Here is a 14,145-nt window from a genome sequence, read left to right as displayed (position 1 = left end):
CTTGTACACAAATGTTCATTTTACTTCCCAATTCAAGCAAAGTACATTTAAATACATTATCAAACATATATAAAATACAGATATAGCATGTTTTGTGGGGGTAAATTGTCAATAATTTGCCTTATAGACTCCATGTATTATGATTTGATATTTTTGGATGAAGCACTAAATCAGCTACATCTTGCCTTCTTATAGTTGCACAAAATATGGTGACCCTCCCTACACTGTATGAAATACCATATCTCTTCAAAAATTCTTGCGTGATAAATTGCGACTGTCCCTCCAAAAACACCAGCCCTCTCCTCTGTAATTTGTCCCTAACATAACAATTGAACCAATTGTTATGTAAATTAGCTGATACTGTTTTAGTTATTCCCGGGGAGAATACCGCAGTGGTTGGGGGAGGGTCAAGTTTTAGAATGTCGGACAAGGGGGAGGGTCACATTTTAGACAGGAGGATAGGGGGGAGGGTCACATTTTACGGTACAGGTGTTCGCGAAATTCCCCCGGCCCACCCCCCTGTAATTACTGAAGGCTCCCTTAAGTAACTAATTTCCTCTGTACCGTGGGAAACGTGCTTCGTATGAATCCAATTAGCGGCAACGCGTTGACTACGGCGTCGAATTATACTTTATAAACCAACAAGAATAGATGTCAAATAGAATCGATTATAGGCTAGTTTTCCGGCTGAAAATTTAAGAGACAGTTATATGCAGAAGCCCACTAACCTCTTTTAATGTAGGACAGTTTCATCAAATGTCATTTTGTTGGCAAATGAATGCCAGAATTTGTTGTATGATGCAGCTAATATCTTAAGTCCGCTAGAAGGACATTAGCTTAGGGTCAAGAATTGTATTGACAACAAAAAAATATTTCTATTTTATTTAAAGTACACCGAAATTTATGGTCATTAATTTTAAATATATTTAAAAATATGACATTAAACTGGTCCAATAATCATTTCCATTCAAGGTAATACATTACCAGGTCCATGGGACATTTGTGATTTACAGATTTAAGTAGGACCATCCTGAACCACTGATAGTTAGTGGTGGTACCAGGTGTCCGGAATGAGTAAGCGTACCCTGCTAGCATGCTACACCCTTCAGGATTGGTCCCAAAATTGTCTAAATATTTGTATGAAATGATACAGTATATGAATCACTGTAATAAGTCAAAGCTGGGAATGCTGTCGCTAATCATTTGAGTGACCGAGGTGTCATATTTGGCCACAATGTCGTCATATCGACCGTAAAACCTTTCGAAAGTCTTTTTGATGTGCATCCCTGTCTCCCTAGTTTTGATACCAATGAGCTGTGTGTCGTTTGAAAATCAGCGTAGGAATCACAAGTCCTACGTATACAATATCTGAGAAGTTGAGACACATACATAAGCATGTACAGATGGAATATTACTTGACAAGTGGGAATAATTTATGATTTCAAAATCGAAATAATCCCTTTTGTCATACAGCTTAGTGTGTAGCCCAAGTACCCACTTGTAGGAACAGATCAAGATATGAAGCTGAGTTCTTACCCTCGGTTGTTTCTTTGATTTCCAACTCATCAGGACAAATGTGATGTAAGTAATAAATATGTATGGATTTTCTAGACTAATCACATCATTAATATGTCTGTGCGTGTTGTTAAAACGCCTTGCAAGTTTTTAGACCCTTTGTAGAGAGATTGTAGGAACTGCTTCATATGAATACAGAAATGTCAGTGAGAAGGGGCGCACAATTTGTAATCATTGGTATGCCAATAGATTGTTGAAATGTCATACCACCAAACTTAACAAATATGTTGTCGATTAAGAAATTAAGCATGTTAATAATTTCTTCATCTGAGTATTTTTTTGCTGGGCATCCATCCTGTTACTAAAATAACCTGACTTCTGTTTGATGATTATGTATTGGTACCTTCTACTGCCATTTTTATGCAGGAAAGCTTGTTTAACAAGAGATGACAGCCTTGTTTTAAGTTTATCGTGGGGAATTGTGGTGTATAATGTAGAAAAGTCAAATGTTCGGATTGACCTGTACTTGTTTTTCTTGACTCTTAAATCAAGCGACAATTCCTTTGAATTTTTTTGCTATACACATTTGATTCAACCCACTCGTTTCATACACTTTGTCACAATATCGAAGAAAAATCAATTATTAGACCTAATCTAGGCCCTATACTTGTGGAGAATACCAGCAGAGATTCGGATAAAAATTCTATTCACGATTTTTCAGTAAATAAATGACACAAAAATCTTTTTAAAACTCAAAACACCCGTAACTTTAAACACGGTGGGTGGACGGCTCAAAGAAACAACACATTACACAAAACAATACAAAACGATAGGAGCAACATCGACGGCAAAGGATGGCGCGACTCAAGCCGGCAGTTTGCCAGTTCAGCACGGGAAAGATTTTACCTAGCCTAGGGAGTATTTTGATCAATACTATAGTTTTCCCGATTGAGGAATTCAAGATAAATGTGGTTACAGTTAACTTGTAAAAATAAAGACGTCGATATTGGAGGCTTCATAGTTCAAACTTGTACCTTTTATCAAACAAAGATGAGATGTACTGTTGCGAAAGAGATCAAAGCTGAAGAAGTTAGGAGGTCCTACTCAATATTCAAAATGTCTGCGCCCGATGTGAGCCAGGTGGGTTCGAGAAATACACATATTCCACATGAATTTTCAGTGCATTTGGGAGGGGAGGGGGTGTTACGTAGATGTTGTAATTGCTTGACAGTAGCAGTTGCTGAGTGCGTTGTTTCAAGATGAACTGGTTCAAGTGTGGTAGAGAAATGCTGATGAAAGTAGTTTGGCGCTTACCCAAGCTGGCATGTGATACAGCTGAAGTGCTGTAGCTTGAGGTTTTGCCTGGGTATGTGGGTCGCATACTGCTTTATGCAGACACAGGTCTAGTGTAACAGAGTGGGTATCCAGAGATGTCGGCCCGTTGTGAGCTTGGCAGGTGCCGGTATCGGCGATCTTGGTCAGTAGGGGAGGTCGACCAGGATATGATTGTATTCACTTTCTCGTGAATACAATTACAAAACCCTTTATCACCTTATGCTTTACACACAATATTACTTGTAGTACTTTAAAAATTGTGTGGCTAGCAGTTTAGACATTTAGGAGAACAGTTTGCTGCAGTTTCGTAGCCCCACAACTCCCCTTGAAGATTTGTGTGGGGAAGGTGGGGGCCACCTCCCCAACACAAAAATCTTCAAGGGGTTGGGGGCTACGAAACTGCAGCTAGGAGAACAGTGTGCTGCAGTTTGCTGCAGTACAGTAGTTGTACCAGGTTACTGTACTGCAGCAAGCTGAACACATATAGAACAGCCGTTGTCTTCGTGTTGTTAGGATTGTATGTACGTAATTTCAAGGAAGGTAGCAAACATTAAGCCAACTCATGACATTCGTATAACAACATTTTTTCGGGAATTAAAATAGATCAAATAGTGTATCATATGTTCTGATTGGTTGGATACTCCAACCGGCTGAGCCAGTAACTGGCCGACTTTTCTTGTGTGTTCAGTCCTGGATGTTAAAAAGAGACGTCCATGGTTAGCCCTGCGTGCATATCTGTCTGTTGTTACTGGACATTCCTCTGACAATGCTGCCTGCGACCCCTATGGTATACTGTGCTATGGTCATGATACAAGTACAGAGTCTATACCTTGATCACCGTTGAAAGAGTGGCAAAGAGTAAACGGCTGACGGAAAGAGATGTGTATAGTAGCAAATAAAGCATTACACTGCTCAATACTGAAATGTTTTTGTTCTAATGACCTTTGATTCTGATAGGAATATTGCCTTTTAATAATTTTCTGGTCCACCAGTACACATCATCAATGACTTACTTTTCCTGGCAGAATTTTCCTCCATTGAAGAATGACCTCATCTTACGAGCTGCACGGGGTGAAAAGACGGAGAAAGTTCCAGTATGGGTGATGAGACAAGCAGGACGTTATCTGCCAGGTATTGTATGATGGACACAGTGATTCAAATTGCCACAGGTCTTTGACAAGTTGTTTACATGATTGTTAAATGTCCAAACATACTTTTTTTTCACAAATGCTTAGACAAAATGATCCGTAAATTGTGACAAGGTAAAGAGATTGTCTTGACACTTTCTCTGTTCGTAGCATGTAGGACAAATTGCATAATACTTTTTCTCAACAGATGCACTGGAAACAGTTTTACAAGTAAATTTTTGGCTTTTCTTATAATCACTTAGTCAATCAGTGAAGGAAATAAAGTCACTTGACACACCTGATTGGCCTAATTACACAGTTTGTGCCATAAAATTGCAGTGTTCACCTTCAAATGTTGCATGTTAAATAAATCTTGCTATTTACTTTTGTCTGCATGCTTGCAGATTTTGCATAAAAAATATGGCCATTGAGGTAGCAGGCAAACTGATTGCTCCCTTTGTGATATTTAACCCCAAGCTATGCGTGACTTTCTTTGCACAATACATTGAAAGGTCAGGGTCATGCAGATGAGGTCACGCTTGGAGGTTTTATGAAGAGCTGCTCTGATACTAATGCCATGTCAAAAGTATTTCTACTGTAAGCAAGGTAGAGCAATCTCATTGGCCTTCTGTGAAATGACAAAATGTTCCACTTATTTGGTTTAGAAGTAATTGTGAATGTCTGCACACTGAATTTGGCAAGGGACTTGTCTGCACGTATGTGTAAACAACAAAGAGTATTATTGCCAGATCTTGCAAAAATGTGTGTCAGATTTGGTTGAAATTTTTACCAGCACACTGAGCAGGTAAAGACTTTTGTAGAGCAGTGACAGAGCTTCAATTCATCATAGTAATTTTATCAGCTGATTCCACAAATTAAAAAATTATCAAAACTGACAATAACAGATGGTCACTGCCTTTTGAGAAATGTCTCCAACGTGAATTACATGCACCAGTAGTTACTGGTATCTGGAAAGAGAAGATTCTGGAAGTTCTGCATTGTACTTAGAGATTGCCTGTGTTCCAATTCACATTGACTATATCTCCGTGAGCATATCCAGAGGAACATACAATGTACATAACAACCACTTCAGAAATCTACTTTACTGAATAATCCAGATGAAATATAAGATGCAGTTTGGTCTTTTGCAATGAATGACTACATTTACATCAGTTCAATGATGCATTTCTGTAACATGTGGATTGCCAGACTTTTGTAATCAAGGCATCAACATTTTTGATCACTCAACATGCTTGCAGGAGTACGTTTGATCTTGGAATCAAAATGTAGTTTGTAATCTGAAAGCTTGGTGTTGTGATCACGACATGATGTTAATCAAATCCAAAATACGAAGTCATTGAAAAGCGTGGCATCATATTGACCACAGCAATATGATCTAAAAATGTGGTTGCTGTTGCATTTGTTGTTCAATAGTGAGCCACTATTGCTTGCTTGACACTGTAATTTATCATTTATGCAAATCATCTTACTTCCTGACCAGTAATTGCCATGGCTACAAATGCATAGCTTGTGGAAATGAATATTGACCTTTGTACGCGGTACTTGTGTTTCAGAGTTCAAAGAACTGAGAGCCGAAAATGACTTCTTCAGAGTGTGTCAAACTCCCTCTTTGGCCTGTGAGGTCACTCTACAGGTAGGGAAAATGTGATTCTGTTCAGTAGATTGTCCAAGTCTCTCTTTATGATCAGAAAAGTGAATTAAACATTTAACTGCCAAAATATTTGTAAACCCTGTTATTTTCTCCATGTCAAAATTTGAATTCTACCGAGGGGGAATTGCTGTGAAATGGAAATCATTGAATATTTTTAGATTACTGTATATCTTTACACAGTAAATGTGTATGAGCTCATTAGAACACAATAAACAGTAATCTTGGCATTGTCACCACCCAATCTCTCCTGTTAACTTGTGTTCTTTTTCTCTGCATTCTTAGCCAATCAAAAGATTTGATCTAGATGCTGCCATTATTTTCTCAGACATCCTTGTCATCCCTCAGGCCATTGGTCTTCAAGTGCAAATGGTTCCTGGAAAAGTAGGTCACGTGAATTTGTTCTCAGTAGTCATATATTAGTCTGTTCTTTATTCAATATGCTCACCATTTGAGTCACTGTTGCAATTTGTTTTCCATTTTTGATGTGCATTTTTGGTTTTTTACGTGAGTGAAATGCGCTGCTTACTATAATATTTCTGTCAATCACCTATTCAATTATGATTCAACATTTGTTCAACTTGTTGTTTTTTGTCACCAATCTTTCAAAAACTGATGCATCATTTTCCATGCAGGGTCCAGTGTTTGACGATCCCATCAGCATGGTTGCTGATCTGGATCGCCTAGTGAAAGACGTTGATGTCAACAAAGTGCTGGGCTATGTATTCGAAGCAATAACTCTGACAAGACACAAACTGGAGGGTAAAGTTCCCCTCATAGGCTTTGCTGGAGCTCCTGTAAGTAAATCAATAACTTGTTTGTTTCAACACCAGAAAATTTTATCTGCAGATAGATTTTGTGAAGTTAAATCCTCCAAACCAATGCTTACCTTGCCAAATAAACTAATGACCCACCTAGGATACAAAAATGTAAGAAGCCTATTTCAGTTGCACTCTATCTGAAAGTAAATCCAACATTTCATAAATATTCCACATGAATCGGCAGCTGCTTTGAATCTCAAGGCTTTCTAGAATTGTTATTTCACAATTTTGTAAGCCTAATGTAGTGGCCACAATTAATTCGATGGATTATGGTCTGCAATTATCAAAGCACATTGTTAATGAAGTTAGAAGGCTTTGTGTAAATGTTTCTTCTTTTAAAAAATCAGATTACACCAATGAAAGGCAATTACTGGTTTCATTTGCATTTTGAAGTCCATGGAGAAAGTTTTGTTGTAGAATTAATTACAGAAAATATGCTTCACATATACTTGAGAAATTTATCAAGTTGATGCCAAACTTACTCATTAGTTTATAAATGGTTTAGGATAGTTCTTTGATTTGTTCACCCCAAATTTCCAATAAACAGATCCACTATCACCATTGATAACAATGGGTTAGGACCAATTCATTGTGGTGAAAGGGTTAACTTGTCATCAAGGAAACTACTTGTATGCTCTGCTGGAACTTTCTTCGACCCCACTGTCTTATTTCAGTAAAGGTCCTGGCTCCAATGTAATGGTAAGAGATTTTCAAGAGGTGAATGTAACATGACAGTTTTCAGTCGATTCATACTTTTGCTTCCACAGTGGACTCTAATGGCGTACAGCATTGAAGGAGCGGGCTCCACAACATTCTCCAAATCCAAAGCATGGCTGTACACACAGCCTGAGGCCAGTCATCAATTCTTACAGCTTATCACAGATGTCACCGTAGATTACCTAGTTGGACAGGTACTAGCTGGTGCTCAGGTATGTCTAGGCTGTACAGAGAGTAGTCCTACTGCAGTGAGTTCATGAACTTTTAATATAATAAATATCCTGGGTGATGGTACTGTGTCATATGATTTAGAGATGACCAGTGTAATTGATAGGGAGTTGACTCTGAAGCCGAAATTTTCTGATCCTGCTTTTGGATAAAAAAAAATAGTCAGTCCATCATCCAGCAAGCGTTGGTCCAATTACAGAATGAGGTAACCATAACCCTCTACCCAATGGAGCAATGAGGAGTAAAGTGCCTTGCTCAAGGGCACAACACAGTGCTAGAGTCTCAAACTCACCGTCCTCCGACAGCGAATCTGTTACTCTGGATCTACCGGTCTCAAACTCACCGTCATCCAATAGTGAGTCTGTTACCCTAATCAGTAGTCCACGGTGCCTCCCTAAAATCAGAAATGATGTACATTGTATTTTATATATACCCAGTGTTGCCGCCAGGACGCGCCCTTGCGACAATGTCCCCCAAACGAGACCGTTGTCCCGCATTCTTGCGTCCTGCGGGTCACCTCGGGCGCACTTTTGAGCCACTGTGTGACGGTGTCGTCTGCAAGTAATAGATATACTGACGGCGACCTTCGTTTTGCATGTTTCTTTTGAGGCTTTTATTTACGTACTTTCAGAGCTAATTAAAACGGTACACTTGATATTACAATTTGCTTTGATTTGTAGTCCGACAGAGCTCTGATTGGCGGCAGATACGGCATACTGCTACAATTAGGCTACTTCCGCAAAATCCAGTCGTAGTCCAGCCGCTTAAAATTTGTTTTGTGAAACAAATAAGTTGCAAAATGATACAAATTTGATTGACGACTGATGCAATTTCTTTTCGTTCGCGGAAAATTCCATTCTATTGCCATACTTCGACAATTGAACGGCATTTCGGTAGGCAAGTTTAATATGGCAGGATGTCAAAAGCGAATTACATCATTTTTCATGAGTCCAATTCGGAGTTTGTCGACAGATCGCGATCGCAATGACGATCAAACACCGTCTGTTGCCCAGGGTGATGACTCACACTCGACGCGATCTGATTGTAACACATGACACAGTGCGACCCACCGGAGTTGAAGAAAAGAAAACCACGGAACGAAAGTTTCAACAGAGTTGGAGGAAAAATGAAAAGTATTCTAACTGGTTGGAATACAAGAGTGAAAAGAAACAGATACATTGCAAGATTTGTCGTGAAACTGGCAAGCAAAATACGTTTACTGAACAGTCTGGATGTGAAAATTTCCGTACATCAACACATTAGACCGCCATGTGTGCGGTAGTGATCACTTGCAATCAATTGAAGAAGTTGCCTTGCGTAGAAATTTCGACACCGCCGTCAATTGAGCTCTGTCAGAAAACGATCAAGGTATTATATCGGCAATGCAGTCGGTTTATTGGTTGGCAAAGGAGGACATTGCCACACGAATGAATCACTTCTTGAAATTCCTGAAATTGCAAGGCGTTCAAACTGTGGATAAGTTGCGGATCGGACAGAATGCAAGCTACACCTCCTGACAAACTGCCCAAGAGATGCAGGATGCAGGCGGAAAAGTGATTGCTAATGGTTATGTTGTCCCCAAAATACACAAAATGTCCCCAAAAATAGACAGTAGCGGGACACAGTGTCCCCTGGTTTAAAAATCCTGGCTGCCACACTGTATACCGGTATTGAGAATGGCCGTGGCAAAGATGGGAGTGATTCTCCTAAATGTATTTATCTGGCTGAAAAATGAATATGATAGGACTCTTCACTTATCTATTATGTTGACAGATCGAAAGTGTTGCATCTGCAGTTTGAAACATTGTCATAGTGTGTAGCTTGAATGTAGCTTACATACGGTTCATGCAAGTATGGAGGCTGATGGTATAGTACAAATCTGTATATAGGACTGTTCTTGTGTTATTTCTCTCTTTTGCTCAGCTGTTACAATTGTTTGAATCTCACGCTGGCATTCTTGGATATGATCTTTTCTGTAAATACTCCCTGTCGTACCTCAAACAAATCGCTGAAAAAGTGAAAGAGAAACTCAGGGCCAAGTCAGTGGATCCAGTGCCTATGGTAAGTACAGTATGTAATACATGGTGTTCTCTACAGCTGGGAAAGAAAAAGAGATTGGTCAATTTAAATAACAATGTATAATTTGCATATTCTTTTGCTGTGAAAATGTAATTCTTTTATATGATTACTAAGATATGAATAGATTGCTTGAAAAAACGGTTTGCCGAAACCCTTTTGGAAAACTGATACGAGTGACAGACAGACAGACAGTCAGACAAAAGATGGACATGCGGCAAGTAGACACAGTTACACTATCTTATTCAGAGACTGAAACCAAAAATAAAAACTTTGCAGAATATGTACGTAACATGTAGACATAAAAAACAAATACCGGTATTGGAAGTTGGCTGTAATCAGGTCGAGCAGAAAAAAGCTATTCATGGGTGTAAAAGTAAGAGATTGTTATGTATGTACATGAGCTGAAATAGTGCAATGATCATTATTGTATGGTAGTAGTTTTTGTAGGATCACAAGTCATGGTCATGCTTGCTGCAGGAACAGGGTACGTAATGGTACATCAATGTTGAAATGTTGTGACAAGTTCTTGGAATGGTAACGTGACATCTTTCATTTTGTCTTGGATAGATTGTATTTGCCAAAGGTGCCCACTACGCTCTCAAAGAACTGTCCCAGAGTGGATATGATGTTGTTGGAATTGACTGGACTGTCCAACCAACTCTTGCAAGGTACAGCATTTCAACAAACACATGAATTTCATTGTGTGCGACAACTACGTTTGAAAGTTTTCATTTCATGCTTGCTAGTGCCCTCCTAAATGTTTCCCAGTCATTCTAGTTTGTTCAAACCTATCCGGTCATTATGTCCCTTTCTTTCTTTGTTTCATTATTCATTTTATCTTTCATCACATTATTTTGACAGACAATTCTTGAATATGGTTGTGTCCCCTGTGGGAGTTTCAATCACTCAGTTATTAAATAATTTTGGATAGAAGTATCATCAAATCCAGTATTGTATCTTTCACCATACAGTTTATACAAGACTTCAAAATCTGTCTTTGAAAGGAATTAACTTGTGCTTTTTGAGGTAGTTTCTTATTTATGTTTTTTAAACCCCCATGCGAACTTTAGCCAAAAATCTAGCAACATATTTATATAATGATTGCAATTTCAAAAGAAGACAAAAGACAGAAACACCTGTTAATCTTGTTAACACCTAAGTTAATCCTGACCCCGGGCCTTTTCGAACCGGGGTTTAACTTTCTTGATGTAAAGCAGCCATGCATTTAGTATCATGAAGTTGTTCATTTGTAGTCAGCACATGCTTGTGTATAGATGGTGTAAATTCAATATTTGTGCAAAGAGGGTGTTAATTCCATTTGAATGTGAGAAAGGAGAGAACATATTTTGCTGTTCCTGTACTCCTGTAGCGCCATCGTACCAATTCGCAATACTTAAAGGTCATTATGGGCCATTGAACTTCTTGAGCTTCCATAGGCAAATGCCAAAGTACCAACAAGATTATGTAGTCTTGTGAATAGTCAGTCAGAAGATGGAGTTGTTTCATCTCATGCAAGTAAATCAGATGTTACTTGGGGCAGTTGCAGCCAAAGTACACAGGGACGGGTTTTGTACGCTTCTGAAAATTTTCTTGTCTTTCTATTGTAGGCAACAAGTTGGTGACAGTGTCTCAGTCCAAGGAAACCTGGATCCGTGTGCAATATACAGCAGCAAGGATGAAATCAGTGAGTACGTCAAACAGATGATCAGTCAGTTTGGAACGCAGAGGTACATCGCAAACCTAGGTCATGGAATCTATCCGGATGCCAATCCAGAACACCTCGGAGCATTCATTGATGCGGTGCACAGACATTCAGAAGAGATCAATAAGAGTTCATAGGCTGTACATCCCAATTTTGCTCATCTGAGTGGACTATTCCACCATTTGGTGTCACTTGGATTGTACCAAGTGTTGAAGTTTATCAGGGGTGGTTAGCATTGAGAGTACATAATTTTGGTGGTGGTTGCATGATTATCTTTGATGTCTCCAGTGCAATATTTAGGACATCTTCCAAGAAAAAAAGAAATCTAGAAAATCAAGAATCTAGAGGAGCATAAAGGCCAAAAAAATGTTTGTTTCTAATCCTACGTCTCTCACAAAGATGCATTTTCATTTATTGAGCTTGCGAGATACAGCCACAGATAACAAAAACAAGAATATTTTCATACACATGTCATTCAGACACATAGCAAATTGGCGGCAATTAGTGCACTGTTCAGAACTGCAATGCATATATGCAATCCTACAGATGTTAACATTTCAAGCTATGGGTAGGGCACGGCCAATCATTTTTAGCTACTATAGACTATAGTCTATAGAAGCTATAGGGATGGGTATCCGTCCGGCGTCCGTCGTCAGTCTGTATGTATGTATGTATGTATGTATGTATGTATGTATGTATGTATGTATGTATGTCCGTTTGTGAGGCGTCCGTCCACTCAAATATCTTGAGAACCGCAGTACTTACTGATTTGATATTTGTTGTGAAGATGAAAAATATGATTTTGAGAAACTAATTTTTTTGATTTTTTGATATTGTTGAAAATAGGCAAATTAATGCCAAAAAAGGTGTTTTTGGTAAAAAATCTTCTTCTTCATAACCGCTGGTCAGACAGCTTTGTTATTTGGTATACAGGTCCCTAAGGATAACCCAACTTAGATTTGTTCAAATTGTGATGAAATATGCAAATGTGTATTTTTAAGGAATTTTTTTGTCATTTTTGGTTAAAGTTTGACTTACATTGTATGTAATTCTTGTACTGTATAAACCCTATCAATTCACCCAGAAAAAAAAATACTATGATTTTAAATAATTGAATTAATTAGGAAATCATCAAAACCAAAATAATTTCAGTGTAGAATTATCAGAAAGTTCAACTTTTTTTGACAGTTCATACTGAAATGCTTACCATCTTGGAGGATTAAAACATGTAAAGGCAACTTTCCTGAATCCCAACTTTGATATATTCTGAACCACCATTTATGTTATCTAAAAGAAATTGTTCATAATAGTTTGTCATGATAGGGTGGTCAAATAAATAGAGATAGAGAAAGTTCTAATTTCCATTTATGGTTGACTTGGTAAGGATAAAATAAGATTACTTTTTGAGGAAAAAAATAGAGTGGTCAATTAAAAGAGTGGTCAAAGTGATAGGGTTTTTATGGTAAAGCTAGGCTGTAAGATTCCTCATGTGCTATTTATAGCAATTATGCAATCTGTGTAAACAGTGCAATGAAAGTGTAACATGATTCCTTATGATGCTTTTGATGACCTTGAACTTCTTAAGTTTCAAACATTTGTCTCTTCAGTGAGCTTTCTCTGAGTATGTACAGTCTCAACTTATTCAACAGAACTTACTTACAATGTTAATTTGAAAGTTAAAATGTGCTTGGTTAATAGAATGAAAATACTGATATTAAAAGATAACCAGCTCAAGATTCTTTATAACCTGACAGATATGCTGTTTTTTATGACGTAAATCTTGATTTAAGCAAGTCTTGTTTACTTTTAATTAGAATGTAATTAACTCTCGTTTATTTGCTATTGTAGACTAATATACCGGTAGTCTGTTGAAATATGCAAATCTGTATTTTTACGGAATTTTTTTCCATTTTTGGTCAGGTCATCCTGAAATGAGCTATCAAAGATATCCACCTTCTTCATCAATACATGTGTCACAAAAGGTTATTCTCTACATAACACAGCAGAGCTTTGTCAACTGTTGAGTCGCTTGTTTTTTCAAAACCGCTGGTCAGACAGCTTTAATATTTGGTTTACAAGTCCCTAGGATGACCTTAGTGAGATAATTTCATAGAGTCAGGAAATACTTAATTTTGTATCCATGTCTGTAGTAGCTTCAGGGACTTTGGCCCTATGTTTTTATAATTTGTTTTTTTTAGCGACAGTAAAAAAGGCTTACTCAGCTACTCTAGATTGATGAGCAGGAGGATAAGAAACAAACTCCTTGCATGTTTTGGTTTTATGGTAGTATGTGCCTTGAAAATAAAAGACTTTAACTTTTGCTCAAACTTTCCCCAGTGAAACTTTCAATCATTCACTTACCAAAATGTGAATAAAAATCAGGGTCACCGTGTAAAATTTGGTACTATAGAAACAAATTACCCAACATTTACCGATAAATTGAAATTCAAAATGGCCACCACCCATGTTAACTCTATGGGGAAAAATAATATTTTGTATACTTGAAAAACTAAGATGGTCCAAATTTTTCTTCCTCCAAGAGCTTTAAATTGGCCCCTACAAGTATCAAGAAAGAATTGAAAAAACTTGAGTCCAAATATCTGTCCCCGAGGCATTCCACCTTGAGGGGCTAATGGTGTGTAGAGTGGGTTTTTCTTACATGGGTGTAAAGTTGTACTGTAGACAGTCAAGAAAATGTTCATAAGGCGAGAAAAAAAAAATTATCTGTTCAACGGGCCCGACCGACCCATATTTAGACCACTTCACATTTTTCTTTTTTTTTTCCCGAAATCTTTACGAATCTGAAGAAACGCGGAGATGTTATTCAGTGAACATCTGTCTGTAAGATGAATGACCTTCACATTTTCGATGACATTGACTTGAGTGAGATTGATACAGGCTATGATTTGAAGAGTAAAGGTGGAAGCGCATCACAAACATTTGATCAAGGTG

At 38.0% G+C, this 14,145-nt stretch overlaps 1 protein-coding gene across 1 annotated transcript; it reads left to right on the top strand.

Annotated features, from left to right (window-relative positions):
* Positions 1 to 2,539: 2,539 nt before the first annotated feature.
* Positions 2,540 to 11,508, top strand: LOC139138871 (uroporphyrinogen decarboxylase-like). The gene is made up of 9 exons (XM_070707444.1): positions 2,540 to 2,655; positions 3,876 to 3,981; positions 5,552 to 5,631; positions 5,932 to 6,030; positions 6,282 to 6,443; positions 7,235 to 7,396; positions 9,336 to 9,473; positions 10,059 to 10,159; positions 11,099 to 11,508. The coding sequence occupies exons 1-9, from the start codon at positions 2,566 to 2,568 to the stop codon at positions 11,328 to 11,330; spliced, it is 1,170 nt and encodes a 389-aa protein (XP_070563545.1). The 5' UTR covers positions 2,540 to 2,565; the 3' UTR covers positions 11,331 to 11,508.
* The last annotated feature ends 2,637 nt before the right edge of the window (positions 11,509 to 14,145 follow it).

Source organism: Ptychodera flava, chromosome 8 (assembly GCF_041260155.1).
Source record: "Ptychodera flava strain L36383 chromosome 8, AS_Pfla_20210202, whole genome shotgun sequence".
In the NCBI taxonomy this organism is placed as follows: domain Eukaryota; kingdom Metazoa; phylum Hemichordata; class Enteropneusta; family Ptychoderidae; genus Ptychodera; species Ptychodera flava.
Note: the sequence above shows the minus strand (reverse complement) of the source record. Positions and strands in the feature narration are given on the sequence as shown.